The 20542-nt window shown below is 32.3% G+C and overlaps 1 protein-coding gene and 1 long non-coding RNA gene across 6 annotated transcripts in view; one reads left to right on the top strand and one right to left on the bottom strand.

The window, feature by feature from the left end:
* Positions 1-20542, bottom strand: part of LOC139514185 (fatty acid CoA ligase Acsl3-like) — a 44097-nt gene that overhangs the window by 22766 nt on the left and 789 nt on the right. Inside the window, exons 1-7 of one of the 5 annotated variants that reach the window (XM_071302986.1) lie at positions 4530-4618; positions 3918-4055; positions 2922-3081; positions 1957-2160; positions 1450-1627; positions 953-1059; positions 290-434 (exon numbers count right to left, since the gene is read on the bottom strand). In XM_071302986.1, coding sequence (XP_071159087.1) covers positions 290-434; positions 953-1059; positions 1450-1627; positions 1957-2160; positions 2922-3056 — 769 coding nt within the window. In that variant the 5' untranslated portion in view covers positions 3057-3081; positions 3918-4055; positions 4530-4618. Of the gene's footprint in view, positions 1-289; positions 435-952; positions 1060-1449; positions 1628-1956; positions 2161-2921; positions 3082-3878; positions 4056-4455; positions 4656-20542 lie in introns of those variants that run through there. The other 4 variants (XM_071302989.1, XM_071302988.1, XM_071302987.1 and 1 more) reach the window with 4 other exon arrangements.
* On the top strand, positions 13662-18358 carry LOC139516005 (uncharacterized). The gene is made up of 5 exons (XR_011662895.1): positions 13662-14307; positions 15556-15619; positions 16106-16196; positions 16904-17037; positions 17774-18358. It is a non-coding gene; the product is annotated as an uncharacterized lncRNA (long non-coding RNA).

Here is a 20542-nt window from a genome sequence, read left to right on the forward strand (position 1 = left end):
AAATCTGGTTAAAAATGAAATTGGTATTGCGTTCCTTCCTATTTTATACTAGACTGATAAATATATATTTTACTCAAAGTTTCATACTAACGAGACCGGAAAAAGAAAGTACATTGTAGATTTCTGCGCAGATGCGGGAATTCAAAACATGACATCAAAAAAATTTAACGATTTTGAGTTCATTATTACAATGAAATTTTGGGAAAATTGTTCCCGTTTTTTTTTTTTTTTTTATTGATTTTTCTACTGTTATTGGGGACTTTGTCCCCATATAATGTATATAACCTACAATTATCAGGTATAGCCCCAACATTTTCTACTTCGTCCATGGATAACAGCTTAACATGTTTGGGTAGATCTTGGTCCTTCTGGTATGGTCTCTGTGTAGGTATGTATATAATATGTGTCACTTTAGGCATTCTATCCATAATTCCCTAAAACATATCAAAATTTATAATGATATGTAGTTCTTACACACATTACACAAAAATACTTAACACCTGTTAAATATAATTCATATTATTATTTCCTAACCCTCATATATTTGTAAAATGTAAGAAAAACTAAATATGTTTCACAGAAAATTAGTTCTTTAGATGAAGCCCAAACTTTAACTTTTTCTATTCATTAAGTTTTGTGGTTAAAAGAATAATTGATTACACGTATTAAACACTTTATTGACTTTACTTAATGCCAAAAATACCATTATTTTGAAGAGCAATCTATATCCATCCATTACCTACAAATTCTCCTAAAAGACAAACGTTCATGTACTCCTAGGTGAAATTAAAACTTGAATATAATATTTTTCTCCAATTTCTAAATTGTCAAAAACTTCAAAAGAAATTTGCTAAAATTTAAAAAACTTTAAACAGAAGAATTTTCAAGAAGACTTGTCTATCTGTTTATTAATACCTGTACACAATTATATACTACTGCTAAGATGGCTTACTTTAAATCTAGGCAGCAGTTGAGCACTGGTGATGATATATGATACTTCAGCTTCATTGACACCATGTACAATGGCATCTGGTCCTAGTGTGGCATACAAAGTTACAACTACAAAAATAAGATTTCAGCACTTAAGTAATTTAATCTTTTTAAAGTAATTACTAGAAATGCATATATCTGTTGGATGTTTGATCATAAAATTTACAAAAGTGCAAGCGACATACTAAGCAGATAGACATTAAATTCGACACTTCTACCGAATAAAATGATATGAACTCAACATTGATACCAGAATTAAAATTGTATATGCCAGATGCAAAATTTCAGCAAATACAGATGTGCTGTTGTTCACAGTGGTTGTGTGGAAAAACCAAAGTTTATGAACTTTGCCTATTTTCACAAATTTGCAACACATGTTTCCAGATAATCTTGATTATATATAGTGCATTCCCTAAACATTAAACTCTTTAATATGACAAAAATATTAGATTGTTCTACCTGGGAAATTATATTTGAAGCAAGCTTGAGCTGCTATCATCCAATATGGACTTGTTTCAGCAAAGATCAGAATATTCTGTCTTGGAGTCTTCCCAAGGGCAAGTAACCCACTTCCAAAGTTAGTGGCTCTGGTATAAACATCTTCATATGTCAACCAGTTATAATCACCAAGCATAACCTATAAAAATATAACAAAAATACTGGCATGTCAAATTTGTATATTGATAGACTTCTTACCTTCTTTTAAATTTATTTGTGCATAAAACCAACATTTTCAATTGTATTTTTAAGACCAGTAATAACTATTGCTACACAGATTCTTTCTATATCAAAATGATACAATGTTCCAGTTGATATACTGGGGTAATTCTAATATTCTGACAATGAGTGAATGCCAAGTGATGTGCTAGCTAATTAAAATTAGAAATTTGGTAGTTGTAATCATCTCAGTCTTTATGATTCTACATTTTAACAAGAGTTAGTATAATAATTCAACCATCATTGTACCTTTTTGAACACTCTGCCATTTGGTTGTTTCTCATCTTCTTCTCTCAGTACCTCCCTGTATCCTAAACATTTCCTAGTGGAGTATGACTGTACAGCATTACTAAACAAGTCATCCAATGTATCACATTCATGTAGCTGTGTAGATAACCCACCAAGGCTTTCCACAGCCCTGTATGGACCACTTTTACCTCCAACAGACTTGGCCTAATATGAAATAACAAAAAATAATAAATTCAACTCCGTCTGGTGAATTAATGCCTTTGTGAAGCATTTTCATAGAGTCCTTGAAAAGGTTGGTCAACTCCTTCGCCCAAAATAATATTTCTTTGATAAAAGTAAACATGGTAAACCTCCAAATATTTGCAAATCTTAAAATTAGAATAAAAGATATTAAAATTGTCATATGACCTGAATGGTTGTTTTCTATAACAGCTGTGTTGGTTTTTTTGGGTTTTTTTGCATAGTTGTCTCTTGTTGGCATCTAACCTATATATGTGTGTTGTCTAATGCAAAGATTCTAAATCTCCTAATTCTTCTAAGTTTTTATCTTGGATGAACACATGTACTTTCAATTTTTTGAATTTCAAATTCTGTGGTTTGTGGAAAAATCAAAGATTCTTGTGGGAGAACTATTGAGATTTCAAATTTTATGCATAACAACTTGATGAAAGATTATAATCTTAATGCCAGTCATTGATGAACAAAATTAGCTGTGAATTCTGCAAATTAGGATCGATTCTTTACTGTGTTGAAAGTACAAACATTCACTTAAAAGTCAACCTTAGAGATGTTATTTTCAGTGAATGCTGATGTTAATCATTGTGTGATTCAATTAGAAATAACTCTCTACATTTGAAAAGCAAAATAATAAATCCTTGTAAATCAATGTTTTCCATTCATTTGATTCAATCATTACCTCTATAGAGTTTTTTAACCTTATGTATACTTTAAGTTTAAATCTTTACCTTTAATCGATGACACTGTTTTACCCTCAGATCAGGCCTGTAGATTATGTAATAGGGAACAAAGGATATTACATCATAAACAAAGGTGATGAACTTAAGAACTGTTATTCCAGCAGTTACCCAGATATCTCCCATCTTTACAGTGTATCATGCAGGCTATCTGAAAAAAAATACAATATATATCATTGTTACTTCAGTACAATGTACTGTTAAGAACATGAAAATTCCAGTCTAATATATGTAAGTGAGCCAATGTACATGTACAGGTGATCTTTTAATTGCTATACAAATGTATTTTTTTTTATTATTCATAGCTATATCCCATTTTGTTTGTAAATCTGTAAACCCCGATTTTGAAATATTTTATATGAATTAAACAGGATCTTTTCTCAAAATCGTAAAAATTACATTTAAGTCTAAAATGGCAAAATCGCAATAATAAATTAAATGAAAGCAATAATTTCTGAATTTACAGTATATGAATATAAAAGAAAAACTTCAAGCAAAATTGTCATTAGAACACTTATGACAAACTGCATTTTCAAAAAATTTGTTTTCAAATTTCATCAAAGTGTTATTCAGATTTATTTAGAAGTATCAGTATCCATTGACTAGGAATACTTCCTCCTAACACTTATATCATGTCTTATGAACTACTACAAAATTAAAAATTACGCAAAGTACTTTAGTTAAGCTGATTTCAAGTATACGTGCTTTGATAGCATTAAATGCTGCAGTATCTAAAATACATCAAAAAACGCAAACATTTTTATTAAAGAAATATGGTTTAGAGAGAACAATTAAGTTAACCTGTAAAACACATGTGCATCTATTATGAACATGAAACAAATACCAAAGTAATATACACAACATGTATACATACAATGTATGTTTGTATGAAAAAAAGAAGCTTGCAATATTACAACTTTCCCTTTTGCTTATAAAAATTTAACTTACATGTTTACTAGAGATAGGTTAAGGGTAAATATGAGATACCTGTTTTATAAAAATCAATGATCTCTATAATAAAAGTATTTTTCTGATGATATAAACACTAATCCATCGGTGATATAAACGTCTTATCAGACAAACATTTCTTAAACACTCAACACACTTTTGTCTTTACGCGGTAATCTACAAAACATACTTCAACTTGAGGAAATTTAAAAACACTTCAGCGTGGGTGTTATAAACACAAATATTATCATCCAATATCTCAGTCAATCATGGCTTCTTTACATATAAAATCCTGTAATGAATATGTTGTACATGTATTCATTGCAATTGATCAATCAATAAAGATGAGACTTAAAAAAATAAAAAAAAGAAAGAAAGAACAAAAAACATTAACATTAACCATTGTTAACAAGAAGGCATCTTTTACAATTAACTTTGAGCACAATATTTAAAGATTGAAGAAATATTCTTCTAAACTGTAATAAACTCATCTGAAATTATTTTTAAGTCTATAAAACTTGTGTGTACACATGCTCACATGAAACATGCATAACAATATTAATTAAATAAAGCTTACCTGCCAGAAAAAATGTAAAAAATAGAATGGACCTCAATTATATATGTCTTTTGATTTTTAAGTTACACATGTACCTTTTTGACATTGGGGACAGTAAATCATCTTACTAATCCTATATATATATCCTTTCATATGCATAAACAAATATTTTCCCATAAAAAAATTAAAAACACACTTAATTTAAGTATATACTTAAGCTTGCACTAAGTTTGTATCTGAAAAAAAAGCATCTGTCTATAGGTCAAAATACATGTAAATAAATATATGTAGTACCATACAGTATATCGTCAGTAACTTGACCACAGATTGAGGGGAAATTGTTTCTAGGTCATAATTTTACATTAATAACATACATGTACACACTTTGTACAACTTACTTTAACTTTAAAAAATCTGTAATTGCTTTGACCACTTACAGTGACTTACACATGTATGTATAATGTCTATTGACAGTCCTTTCTCTAAAGGCGATTTAAAATCAAAGCGCTTTAAGCGCTGAAGGCAGTTAACCAAAAACCAGGCAAACGTAATTATGTGCAGTGGCGTATCCAGAAATTTTCATAAGTGGGGGCCCACTGCCTGCCTAACAGGGGACCTGCTCCAGTCATGCTTCAGTGATTCCCTATATAATCAACCAAATTTTTTCTCAAAAATGGAAAAAGGGGGGGGGGGGGGGGGGGGGGGGGAGTGGGCCCACTGAAAAACCCTTTTAATCCGCCTCTGATGTGGCATTAAACATTCATATATTGTACATTTATGTTTATCTAATGAATTAATTATTAAGGCAAATAATTTATATGTTATCAAGGTTTCAATAGCATGAATATATAAATGTATATTTTTTATGGTGAGTCTGCAGTGGTACAAGTTCGCAATGATTGTAGTTGTTCTAGTAGGTAGTTAACGTTGGTTTTAGTTGACTGTTAGTAGTACGTGTTGACTTAGTAAACAAACATGTTATAGTATGAATGGACTGGTTTCCCTATAAAGACAAGAGTGCACACACTGAAATGTCTCGCCTTCTTTACTAATCATTGATATTATGTTGATGATCCTAAATACAAAGCTTTATTACGACTGTCACATAAACTTAACATGAACCATGAAAATGAGGTCAAGGTCAGTTGAACCATATGCCAGGCAGACATGTACAGCTAACAATGCTTCCATACAACAAATATAGTTGACCTATTGCTTATAGTTTAAGAAAATAGACCAAAACACAAAAACTTAACACTGAGCAATGAACCGTGAAAACCAGGTCAAGGTCAAATAAAACCTGCACGACTGACATATAGATCATAAAATATTTCCCTACACCAAATATAGTTGACCTATGACATATAGTATTAGATAAAAAGACCAAAACTCAAAAACTTAACTTTGACCACTGAACCATGAAAATGAGGTCACGGTCAAATGACATCTGCCCGCTAGACATGTACACCTTACAATCATTCCATACAACAAATATAGTAAACCTATTGCATAAAGTATGAGAAAAACAGACCAAAACACAAAAACTTAACTATAACCACTGAACCATGAAAATGAGGCCAAGGTCAGATGAAATCTGCTCGCTAGACATGTACACCTTACAATCATTCCATACAACAAATATAGTAAACCTATTGCATAAAGTATGAGAAAAACAGACCAAAACACAAAAACTTAACTATAACCACTGAACCATGAAAATGAGGTCAAGGTCAGATGACACCTGCCAGTTGGACATGTACACCTTACAGTCCTTCCATACACCGAATATACTAGACCTATTGCTTATAGTATCTGAGATATGGACTTGACCACCAAAACTTAACCTTGTTCACTGATCCATGGAATGAGGTCGAGGTTAAGTGAAAACTGTCTGACGGGCATGAGGACCTTGCAAGGTACGCACATACTAAATATAGTTATCCTATTACTTACAGTAAGAGAGAATTTAACATTACAAAAAATCTGAACTTTTTTTTCAAGTGGTCACTGAACCATGAAAATGAGGTCAAGGACATTGGACATGTGACTGACGGAAACTTCGTAACATGAGGCATCTATATACAAAATATGAAGCATCCAGGTCTTCCACCTTCTAAAATATATCGCTTTTAAGAAGTGAGCTAACACCGCCGCCATAGCCGCCGCCGGATCACTATCCCTATGTCGAGCTTTCTGCAACAAAAGTTACAGGCTCGACAAAAACTGAGTATGTGTTCTTTAGTACAATAGTTATGCAACACAAATCAGACAAATGTTCACTACTACAAGGATCAAAGGTGAGGTCTGACTGACCTGCCCATAGTAAACGTAAATGATTTGTTATATTGTCCCATACATGAATATATATGGTTTAGGGTGGGGATCTCAAGGATTTTCAAGTTCTCAAACAAGAAGGGATAAGATGACCCCAGGGACTTCCCCTATATTTCATTTGATTTGTTATATTGTCCCATACATGAATATATATGGTTTAGGGGTGGGGATCTCGACCGTTTTCCAAGTTCTCAAACAGGAGGGGGTAGGGGGACTCCCCCTATATTTCATTTAATTAGTTATATTGACCCATACATGAATATATATTGTTTAGGGTAGGGGATCTCGACCGTTTCGTAAGTTCCCAAACAGGATCAAGGGGTGGGTCACCCCATGGACTCCCCTTATATTTCATTTGATTAGTTATATTTATAGTCCCATACATGAATGTATATGGTTGAGAAGTGGGGATCTCATCCATTTCAAAGTTATCAAACAGGAGGGGGTAGAGTGGCCCAAAGGACGCCACCTATATATCATATGATTTGCCTACATTCAGGTAGTTATTTGTGAAAATAAAGTAAGAATCTTCCAGCTTCTTTAACTGACCCTTCAAAATTGAGAAAAAAAAAATACCCCTTCAAAATTGCAGTAATATGTTTGCAGTTTAAAAGCATCTTACATGCATTATCAACATTTATCACTGATAAAGAAAATTTATACTGTGACCAGGAACATATATATTGTTAGATATACTGTTCCCAGCTGTCACATTGTATTGGATTGGATTTTGACATTAAAATTTGTCAAAAGTAATTTTGAGTTTCTGTTTAAAATATCTTCTGCTTTTTCTTTCTTTTACATATATCTTTTGGTTTTCACTTCTAGTGATTTTCTGGGGGTGGGGGTGGGGGGGGGGGGGGGGGGGGGGGGGCTATGTTTTTTTTTGAAAAAAAAATTTGTTTCCAGTTTTTGAAGAAAAAAATAATTTGTTTTTGATTCTGAGAAAAAAAAATTGTTTGTTTCACCCTCAGCTGCCACTATATGTAATGCTAAAATTGAAATAAAAAAATTGTTTTCAACTTGTCGCGAAAAAAATAGATTGCTTTTCGCCATAGGCGAAAAAAAAAATTTGTCCAGAAAAAAAAACCATAGCCCCCCCCAGAAAATCAAATGGTTGCTGCCTTACCATGAATAGATGTATTTTGATGGATTCGCCAAAAACCCGGAATTACCCTTATCCGCTTCCGGAATCGGATCCAAAATTGTAATTGTCTTTTCACGGCAGCCATGGTCTAACTGTGATATAGTTGTCTCAGAGTGGAAGGCCCGTCGGGCGTGGCTAGTAACCAAGTCGAAAGTGGAAGGTCGCGGACCTCGGACCACCGCTAATTTGAACCCCTGCCTCAAAATTGAAAAGATACGAATTTCGTCTTCTAATTTGAAATTGCCGCTAACAGCATGAACATTTGAACTTATATAATAGACTACTGACGTAGTTGTACTACGTTTTGATGACAAACAATATTCCTACGACTTTTGCCATTTGGGAAATCTAAACTACTTGTCTTAAAAGATTTTCGGCGATTAAATATTTCGTACAATTGTTTTTTGACATCTTAGCCAAAAGCACAGGCGATAATAAACTACATAAGAATTCCTAATGAGCACTTATATATAACTTCCTATGTGCAACTTCAAAAGTTTTGGGTGATTCGACGATCATTTAAGGTTTTTCTAGTCATATTTTTTGTAATCCAGAATTAAAAGTATTAAAAAAGTGTTCAATTAGTTATATATAACATAGTAGCCAATGGCAAGTATTTCAGCATTTATTGGGTAGACCACAAATCTAGGGTGCTCGCATAATGCAGATTAACTGCATAAAAAATTGGATGCGAAAACAGGTATAGGGGAGGGTTGAGATCTAAAAAAACATGTTTAACCCCGCCGCAATTCTGCGTCTGTCCCAAGTCAGGAGCCTCTGGCCTTTGTTAGTCTGGTATGATTTTTAATTTTAGTTTCTTGTGTATAATTCAGAGTTTAGTATGATGTCCATTATCACTGAACTAGTATGCATATTTGTTTAGGGGCCAGCTGAAGGACGCCTCCGGGTGTGGGAGTTTCTCGCTACAATGCAGGCCCATTGGTGGCCTTCAGCTGTTGTTGCTTTGACACATTCCCCATTTCCATTCTCAATTTTATTGTTTATTTTGTAATTGGTCCCTGTTGTCTTACTGTGGAGTAGGAACCAACATAAATTGTACACGTTTCCTATAGCTACACTTGAATAGTTTCACTATCTACAAATTATTATATTCATAGTGACAATATGCCACTTTCATGACTTACACAGACTTAAGTAAGTATGGGGATAATTGTCAAACTTCAAATTACTAACACAGATTTTGACTGAAGTTAGAAAAAACGGCATACATGCACACATGTCATGCATGTAATATGCAAATTAAAATTACTTGCATTTAATTGCTTTTAAATGGAGTCATTTATATAATTTTATCTGATCAATAAAAAAATCTTTTTGTACACTTAGCAACATTTATTTTATTATTAAACTTTACAGATGTCAGAACTTGATTCACATTGATAAGGGGAGCTAATCTTATATAATAGTAAGTTGTCACAGATAAATAGGAAAAAGAAAAAACTTAAGTGTGAAAATATGAAATGGTCTTGAGTAATGACCTTGGGTTACTAATTGATATATTAGTCTTAAAAACAAGATTTTTTTATTGCTTGTTATTGGTTATTGGCTTTGAACAATTTTTGAATGATATAAATTTGTATTCAGTTCTCATTTGAGCTACAGTCTTGAATAAAAAAAAAATGTTGCCCGATATGCATAAATGCATGCACCATGACAATATATTGATTTATAATACAAAATTCTTTTTTCATCACTGTAAATTTATTATGTAGATACCTGATTTTGGGTATAAAACCCATAACTTGGGATAATATACCAATTGATGAAGATCTTCTACAACCTACAGAATATAGCTATTCCCCATGATGATCTTTATATCATTTATAGCAAACTAGACTTTTTACGTATTACAAATAATTCCACCACCAAGAAAAATCCCTAAACACTTTTTAAGTTACCAATTAATTTGTTTTTACATTACAATATACATCTTTTGTACATATACTGTTGTGATAATGCATTAATTAAATTTCTTTTTTCAAACATCAAAATCACTTTCCCACATTGTCACCACAATATTTTTTCTGCTGACTCTGGCAAAATAGCCTAGCTTAGATGCTATTTCACCAGTTCAAACCCTAGTGCTGTTTTGCTGGCCAAGACAGAATAGCTATTTATATACAGACTCAGTTTTTCTATTATTCCAGGCTCATTTCAGATCTTTATCAGACTGGATTTATTTTTTTCATTGAAATCATTGATGTTGGAAAATGGAAGACTACACTTTGTTGTGAAAAAAATTAATTTTAAGCGATATGTTTGACTCATTTGAAAAGTTTAAGCAGGCTATTTTGGAGAACTTTGAAAAGGACAAATATGTTTAACTGTGGTAATGTAATTCTGAGACTATAAAGTCTTTGAAAACATGAGCATCAAACAAAACCTTTAATAATGATCTAGTGACTTATGGTTCATTACAGTTTACTGCTGTGTTCATGAAACAAAACCTTTAATAATGATCTAGTGACTTATGGTTCATTACAGTTTACTGCTGTGTTCATGAAACAAAAATCACAAAACTTAATCCACTGCTTAGTCATGTACATGTATCTCAAATTTTTTTTATCTTTCAACTGTATACATTTACGAATGTGGCATGCATTTCAGATCAAAAGCAGCAAGGAAAATTTACATTAATACATGTAATATTGAGAATGGAAATGAAGAATGTGTCAAAGAGACAACAACCTGACCTAAGAGCAGAAAACATGAATATTTAAAAGTTCATGTTCATGATGTTTTTGCAATAGAATACAAGATAGATGTCAACATATTGTTCTTTTGGGGGAAATGTAAACATATTGTTTTTTTGGAGGAAATGTAAACATATAAACATGCAATATATATATATATATCCATTATAAAACTGATTTAATTTGTTTGCCGCAAACTTGCTGCAAACAAAAAGTTTGCAGAAACATCAATGTTTGCCGTAAGATTGCCAGAAAGTTTCAGCAAGCTTGCGGCAAACAAAAAGTTTGCAGAAACATCAATGTTTGCCGTAAGATTGCCAGAAAGTTAAGATAATAAAGAATGATTGCTGCAAGATTGCAGAAAACTTTGACTTTTCTATATGTTTGCCGCAATATTGCAGAAAACTTTGACCATTCTATATGTTTGCCAGAACATTGCCAGAATTACACAATACTGACTGGGATGCCTAGTTGTCACTTCCTGAAAGCTAACAATTTGAAGTTGTGGCTAGGTAATGTTGATTGTGTTTGGAAAATGCATTTCAAATATATAAGAGATCAAGGAGGCATTTGGGTTCAATAATATAGGGTATTCAATATGTAATTTTGTAAGTACAAATAATTCATAGAACTGCATGTTTTAATCAAATAATTAATGTCACATCATACATAATTAAGTGAGCAACTTTACGTTATTGGCTGAACCTTTGATAATTATCATGTGATCAGTTACAATATTACGATATGGGTCAAAATAACCAAGAGAAAAGAAACTCAGAAGTAGCTAAGGTTGGGGTACCCAAATCACCCAGACATAGCAGCATGTCGCAATATTGTGTGCAAGGTCCCAGTGTGCCAAGATTGCCAAAACCCTTTTATTTTACTGCCAATGCTGATGGGATTTTTTTTGTGGGGATGAGAGACAAGTTTCGTGGCGTTAAAAGACGGAAAGAAGTTTGTGCACTGAAGTCTTGTATAGTAAATCCACTGCCTGGGCAATTTGGGTTCCCCTCCGAACTCCCGGGATTCATGCTACCCCTTGTCATTGCAGGCAGAAAATCAGTAAGTGTATACACGCAACATATAAAAAAGAAGATGTAGTATGATTGCCAATGAGACAACTATCCACAAAAGACCAAAATGACACAGACATTAACAACTATAGGTAACTGTACAGCCTTCAACAATGAGCAAAGCCCATACCGCATAGTCAGCTATAATAGGCCCCGATAAGACAGTGTAAAACAATTCAAACGAGAAAACTAACTGCCTTATTTATGTAAAAAAATTGAACGAAAAACAAATATGTAACACATAAACAAACGACAACCACTGAATTACAGGCTCCTGACTTGGGACAGGCACATACATAAATAATGTGGTGGGGTTAAACATGTTAGCGGGATCCCAACCCTCCCCCTGACCTGGGACAGTGGTATAACAGTACAACATAAGAATGAACTATAAAAATCAGTTGAAAAAGGCTTAAGGCAGCAACCATTTGATTTTCTGGGGGGGGGCTATGGGGTTTTTTTCTGGACAAATTTTTTTTTTCTCCTGCGGCGAAAAACAATCTATTTTTTTCGTGACAAGTCGAAAACAATTTTTTTCTTTCAATTTTAGCATTACATATAGTGGCAGCTGAGGGTGAAACAAACAATTTTTTTTTCTCAGAATCAAAAACAAATTATTTTTTTCTCCAAAAACTGGAAACAAACTTTTTTTTCCAAAAAAAACCATAGCCCCCCCCCCCCAGAAAATCAAATGGTTGCTGCCTAACTCATCAGATGGACAAAAATAAAAGTAGACATGTATGTGTAAAAAATACTTGTGCAGTCTGCTTGTTCAAAAATAAAAATCAACAATGATGTTTCAACAGTTTATTTGCAATGGTTGGAAACCACCATCCGAACTGGGCGATTTGGGTACCCCGACGTTATACAAAATCAGACCCCAGTTTTACGGATTTATCATTATTTTTTTCCGTATTATTCCCAATTGTGTCTTCCATCGATTCAATGAATTATATCATACTAGAGATCTACTTCATTTCTGATTATGTATTCGATGCAATCTCTATTATAAGTTTAAACATTAAAGTTACGGACATCCCTATTGGTGTAATGAAAAGTTATGGACAAGTTGTTTTGAAGTTACGGACAGCCTAACTTTTTTTCAAATCCTGCTGTGAATGTTTATTTTGTAAAATTTAATCACCTGTTAAGTTTAGGGGTTTCCCTAAATGATTAATACAACGTTAACTTTCCAATTCAGTGGTTTAATTAATGCGTTCATGGTATTGTTATTCTATAGAAGAGAAGTCTCTAACTGATGCAAGGTGGCTCCATCTTTGGCTGTGAGTTACCCACAGCCATTTAAGGGCATACGATACAGTTACAGGGAAGGTAATGACGTTGCTAACGTAAAATGTTATTTTCGCGACGTCAAACTATGACATATCGGGAAAAGATGCATTTTTCGACTGAATTTTATCATTTAAACTTATTTAATTTGAAAACGAGTGCATGGACCCCTATTTATTAAAACAGCAATTTGTTTCATTTTGCAAGGAGATAATGTGACCCAAATTTTATAAAACTGTAAATAGCGCAATTTTTTTAATTTTAATAAACGTGCAGCAAAAAATGACGTTTTTTCCTCTATTCATGAACATTTGATAAATATAGAGTTATTTCGGAATAAAAATTGCATAATTTTTAATGATACTTATAAAATACAGAAATTACCGATTATTTAACAAAAAACAATTTGTGTTTATCTTTTAAAGCAAAAAAGTTACGTCGTTCTTTCGAAAAAGAAAATACGGACACAAATCTGAATTTTGAGCAAATATACAAAATTTCGACCTTATTTTACTCAAAAAGTAGCACATGAAGGTATATTTTTTATGACATATTTGATTTAATCAGGTAAAAAATAGCCTATATGCAAATTTTCATGAACTTGTAAATACAGATTCAAAACTGTATCGTATGCCCTTAAGCACAGTGTAACTGTACCATGTTTATCAAATTAAGGTATCCGACCCATAATAAAGATTTACGGAAAATTTTCCGGAGTTTACCGAGGTGTAAATTTTTTCAACACCTCGGTATTTTCCGCCTAGTAAGCGAAAGTATAGTTATTATTTTTAAAATGACGATTAAAATATCAGAAAGGCTTAATTGAAGTATATTTTCATTAACTATAGAGTAAACGCTCATTTTTTCTATAAATTGCCCAATTTTGACAATCCGGAAACAGAAGTTATGGTAAACAAATATGGACGACTCGGTCGGCTGCCAAGACAGTCGAAGGCGTTTTACCCAAAATAGTACGCCGATTTAAGTCTCTTCGTCTTATCGTGATGCGGAAATAATGTGTGCAGTTTGGATGCAACTGGTTGTCAAATATGTTGTACCGGCATCGGAAGATTAGTTGATAGAAGGAATGTAAACACATCACGCACTTGTCCTTTTCATCTGGCGATCTGCTCTGGGAGACGATTTGAATGGATCGTTCATTTTTATGTTTTAAAGTTCTGTATTCATATGTTAAGTGTATATCTGGATGGAATTGAACCGGCTTTCTTCTGGTTCCTAACATGGAGAACCTAGTAAACCAAAGGCCAAGCTGAGTGATGCCAAGCTTCAGTGTAAAACTTTGAGCAGGTGCCAGGTAATTTGCATTTACAAATCCAAACATTTTAAAACTTGAGTTGGACAACATTGTCATGTTAATTATGCCCCACGACACCAGCTTGTCTGGCAAAACAGCCGTAAGATGTCATAGTAATCTAAACTAGATACATGTATGAAAAAAATGATTATTTAAAAAATAATCCAGGTCGGTCAGTTTATATGTTTGTAATAATTTAGGAACAAACACCCAAGTCAAGGCAAAAAACAAATACAAACATATTGATAACAATTGCAAGAAAGCATTAAACAAAAGTGCAGTAGAACTAACTAGGAAAACATGCATGCTGTCAGACAATTGAGGGATTCAAGCCAAGGCTACCCTTCAACATGTTCAAAAGTTGAATTGCCATGGTACACATACAATGTACATGTATGATCATCATGTAGCATGAACCATCAATGGCTGTTAAACTTGTCACATTGACACAGACACTGCCACAACACTAATTAATTGATACATGTACAAATGTGTATATACTAGCATGACTATAGTAATATATATTTGATAATATCCATCTAAAAATCATCTGATAAATTAATCAGTATTTGATTAAAAGTCAAATGCTCATGTACATGATGTAGGATACAAAGAAACATAAATAAAGAGCAAACAAACAATTGACCGTTCATACATGTATATATCTGGGAGTTTTTTCTGTTTAATTTCTATGAATGTAAGAAGAAGTTGATACTTTACATGTACAAAACAATGTAGTTGTACTTCCCATTTTAATCTGATATCCATACTATTATTAATTTTTTTTATACAATAACTAGTCGAAAAATTTAAATACAGACAAATATTCAACGACTGAGCGAATAAGACACAAGTTCACCAAGGTGCATTTTCCCTGAGTAAATTTTCAGCGTTGTAAGGTCACAAGTTGTAAATTAAAGCTTTTCAGTATTTGAATTCTTTGATTATTTATTCTTTTTATTACATCATGTACATGTACATGTACATTGGCAAATAGCATTTTTACAACAAATATTATTCTATTATAAAATGTATGTCATGTATGTGTTTTTTAATATATGTCCAGTTTTCACTTTATTATATTTGGTAAGAAAATTTGTATTATAAACTAACAAACATCATTTGTACATACATACATGTACAAATGATGTACATGTACATTGTACTGCTACATATATACATTCCTTATCTATGTGCTATCAAAATGAAGAACATTTTTGTAACAGAAATTTATATTTCATTTTTTAGAGAAACCATCCTTGTTAAAGATGTGACATTAATCCCTCCAAACCTACAAAACACAATTGATAAGGTAAGTTGCAGATTATCTGAGATATTTTTGATTATCATCCCAAGAAATGTAGCATACATGCATGTATTACTCTTCTTTCATTTATATGATAATGAAGATACATGTATCTTGTAATTTGTACAGTTGTATATGTATTTCTGCCATCTGTCACTGTTAATTTGAATGTACATTTGGGGTCAGTAAATAATCAAAACATGATACATGTATAAAGACTAATGGTGTGTATTTTCATTAAATAATACACAGGTTTTTTTTTTGTGTTCAGATTGATAGCAATTTTGTTGTCAATTGTTGTAGTGTCATTGATAAATGAATGAAATAAATGGTTGTACCTAAAATTATTTGAAACATGTCTGAACTTAACTTATATATAGATACAAATTACATTGTACTATAACCAATTTTTATTTACATTTGTATATCTATATGTACATGTACATGATCAATGTATCAATGATGACAAGGAACTTTTTAATTAAATTTCAGAGATGCTAATTAACCTTGTTAATGACTGTGGAGAACTTATGCTACATTTACCTAATACACACTTCACAGACAAACACAAATGGGCATACATGTAGGTAATAAATAGAGCAGTTTTCTAAGATACATGTTCATGTTTATTGTTATATCATGTATATTATGCCTTGTCTTTAAAAAATATAGATATGAAACATGAACACATATGTACATGTTCCATGTTTACATGTATTAGAGAGTTATCTAACCTGTTTAAAAGCTGATAACTACTTAGTACTATCAAAATTTTAGTCTATTTCATTGTATTTGTTTCTGTATTTGTCCATGATTTATCTTATAATGGATAGAGTTTGAAAATTAAATCTATAAAGATGGATAAAATATTCATAATGCTTGCATTGGTACAAAGCCATTTTGAAAATAAGAAGATGTGGTATGATTGCCAATATGAAAACTCTCCCCAATACATGTACTTCACATGACATATAAAGGAACCACTTTAAGTCACCATACAACCTTACACAATAAGACAAACCCATACTACATAATCAGCTATAAATTTTAACAATTCAAAGGAGAAGACTAAATACAACTACTGAATTATTGGTTATACAGCATTAAAATACAACTACTGAATTACTGGTTCCTGACTTGGGACAGGCACATACAGAATGTGGCAGGGATAAACTAGATTGAACTTTATTAAAAAATTACTCATTATTAAACTAAAAATGCCTATTACTAAGTGAACTCAGATTACTCTGCTGTTTACATATTTGTTAAACTATAATTTGCTTCTTGTAGAAATTAGCCTGTGAGATCAAGATGCAGATATATCCACCAGATACCAAATGCCACACCAAAACAAACATTTTCAAATGTTGAGAGACCTATGAATACATCTACATCCTTCTTCGGACTTTGAAACAACTGATTGAGTATGTTAGCTAACATTTAATCAATTATGTTTGAACAGTGCTACACAACAGCCTGGGTGGATTTTGCTTTTTCCACCGGCCCACTCCAACTTTAATCTCTTTTTTGTTAAAATATTGATATCTAATGCTCATCTGCTTTTTTTCAATTGATTGTACTTGCAAGTCTTTTGATTAAACAAAAGAAATTGCATGCCCATTCCTATGGGTGGGCAGAGTTGACAAGCTAGAAAGTTTGCCCACTCCCACTGTGGACGGGTGGACAACGCAAAATCCACCTGAGCTGTAGTGTATATTTGAAAGTCAATGACTTCTATTAAAAAAAAGAAAAAAGAAATCTAGAACTTTACAATCTTTTTTTTAATGCCCCTATTTATATACAAAAGAAGATGTCATATGATTGCCAAAGATACAAGAAACCAAGTGACACAGAAATTAACAGCTACAGGTCATTGTAAGGCCTTCAACAATGAGCAAAGCCCATACCGCATATTCAGCTATAAAAGGCACTGAAATGACAAATGAAATATTATGCATGGTGGGGGTGAAATAAAAAGTGTCTTCTGACCCCTGATCCCCCTACATTTATTTCTGGAACATCCTGCAGTGTTGCAACACATAAACACATTTGGTAGTCAGATTGCTTTCAACCATATACTATAGTGATAGTTTTCTTCTTCAGAATGCTAAATTTAAAAGTTTTAATTAATTTGTGATGAATTTTCTTTTTTACTTCCAGTTAGGCAAGATGTTATCTCTCATATCAAAGACATGGAATATGAAACTGGCAGCCAGTATTGATATAATGTGGTACTTAACTAAAAGCTCCAATACCATCAGGGGCTGAAGACATAGCAGGAATTGTGTGGGATTTGACCAACCTTAGACTAAAGAGAAAAGTTGTTGCTGCATTACAGATATTTTGAACTCAGCAATTGTTATTAATGTTTTTAATGTTAATTCTCTGTCTTATGAATAATATGATATCTATACTTGCAATGAGCATGAATTGAAAGTTCCTCATGTCTGTAAAACTGTTTTCCCTTGACATTGACCACATTTCATGGATCAGTGAAAAAAGTTATGTACCCATGGTCAAGTCCATGTATCAGATTCAAAAAGCAATATGTCTGCTTAATTTGGTATACTGTATGATTGATCCTGATCTCATTGTCATACTTTATTGATCAATGTTAATATTCAAAAGATTTAATATTGATTGTACATTGTATATATAGATATGATAATATTTATTTGTATCCTTTGAACCATCATGACCATGTTATACTTTCATGATAATGTACAAATAAATATTGAAATGTGATAGAGTTTATTAATATCATCGAAGAAGATTATTTCTATTATTTATTATGTGCATGAAGTAGAATAAACACTTTCTGAAATATTTCATGGGAGATAATTAACCTAACTGAGTTCAATGTTGAACAGGAATGATGGGGTATTTTTTAATGAGCTCTAGTTAATGCTGGTGTGAAATATAAGAAAATGCATCCTCAGTCTGAGCCCTAATGCTTTCATGTGATGTCTGGTGTTGCACATTGGACAAAATCGAAAACATGTAGCAAAACCATAAATATTGTCCAACATGTTTAGCCCCACCACATTATGTATGTATGTGTCTGTCCCAAGTCAGGAGCCTGTTATTCAGTGGTTGTGGTTTGTTTGTGTGTAAAATATTTGTTTTTTGATCATTTTTTTTTTTAAATAAGGCCGTGTGTTTTCTTGTTTCAATTGTTTTACATTGCCATTTTGGACCTTTTAAAGCTGACTATGCGGTATAGGCTTTGCTCATTGTTGAAGGCCGTAGTTACCTATAACTTAATTTCTGTGTCATCTTGGTCTCTTGTAGAAAGTTGTCTCATTGGCAATCATACAACATCTTCTTTTTATTATATACTTTTGAAATATGAGCAAAAAGGAGAGAATTTTCATATTTCAGGTCCTAAAATTACCTCGACCTTTGACCTTTTGACCTCAAGGTTGAAGCTAATCCTATATCTAATGCATATCATAAAGTTATCACAATTAACAAATGTAATGAAAGATTATAGTACATAAAGGTAAGTTTACTATAGAAAATTGAGCAAAAAAGAGGTCATTGTATAATTTTAGCTCCTAAAATTACTTGACCTTTTGACCTGTTGACCCCTAAAGGTTGAAACCAAACCAAGATCTTTTGAATATCATCAAATGGTCTTTATTAACAAAGGTTGTAAAGATTATGGGACCAATAGGTAGATACACTTTTGAAAATTTAGCAAAAAAGGAGATTTTTGTTGATTTTAGCTCCAAAAATGACCTTGACCTTTGACCTTTTGAACTTTACATGTCATAAATATCATAGTTTATTCTTATTATAAGATTATATGAAGTATGGTTAGTTTTGCTAAAGATTTACATAAATTATACCAAAAAACATCGGAACAGGGATACCAAGTCTCCATTTACGAACTGTGACCTTGACATTCTAAATCAAAATTTCTTGAAATTGGTACGGTAAAAGGTTCTAAATTTTTTTTTTAGGATAGAACAATATGTAAAGTTAATTTAAATGTCATTTTTTAATGCTCTGCTAAAATATTCACTTTTGAACTAGTGAAGATATAAAATAGACAAATTTTAGACTTTTCTTCTTTTTCTATTATTAGTAACAATAACACAGTTCTAAAAATAGAATAGCAAAAAAACAATTTATTTTTTATGTTTAATTTTACAAGGTTACATGTAAGGTTCCTTTTAAAAGATAGATTAGTAAATTATACTTTAGAGATTTCTTAAAATTACATCCTATTAAAACCCCTTATTTGGCATTTGAGGACAAAAAGGGGGGGGCACTGTAACCCAGCTCTGCTGTTAACCTCAAATATTTTGCGGATTTTTATTTCATAGTAAGAACTCTTAGACCCCCCTACTTACAATCCTTGATAAAAATGTAAATTATTTTGCTTGTTGTATATTGGCTAATTATGGGCCGGATACCTTAAGTTCAATTCTGTAATGCAATTATTACCTACTCAATAGATATATAGGGAGATGTAATACACATTTGAGATTTATCCTTTTTCATTTCTTAATACAGGTATACAATGTCATTTGAGAATGACCCCCTGCCCCCTTTTTCAAAACTCAAATGCATGTTTGTATTTCCTTAAATCTTTAAGTTTGCAAGAATTCTTTCATTGACTATTTGTATACCATGTATACAGACAGGGAATCTTTTTAAAAATGTTGTTGTGTAATTTGAAAGAGATAAATTGAATGTGTCTACACAAATGACATTGGTATGTGTGTAGTTCCTTGAAGTTTGCCGCAAGTTTGCAACAAACAATTACGGCAAGCTTGCAGCAAACAATTGCGGCAAATCTAATTTGTATAATTATGTTTGCAGCAAGCTTGCGGCAACTTTCATTTGCATGGTAAAATGGTTGCTGCAATGTTTGCTGCAAACTTGCGGCATTTGCCGCAGGGCTTTTTTTCGGTAAGATGT

Source organism: Mytilus edulis, chromosome 3, assembly GCF_963676685.1.
Source record: "Mytilus edulis chromosome 3, xbMytEdul2.2, whole genome shotgun sequence".
Taxonomy (NCBI): Eukaryota; Metazoa; Mollusca; class Bivalvia; order Mytilida; family Mytilidae; genus Mytilus; species Mytilus edulis.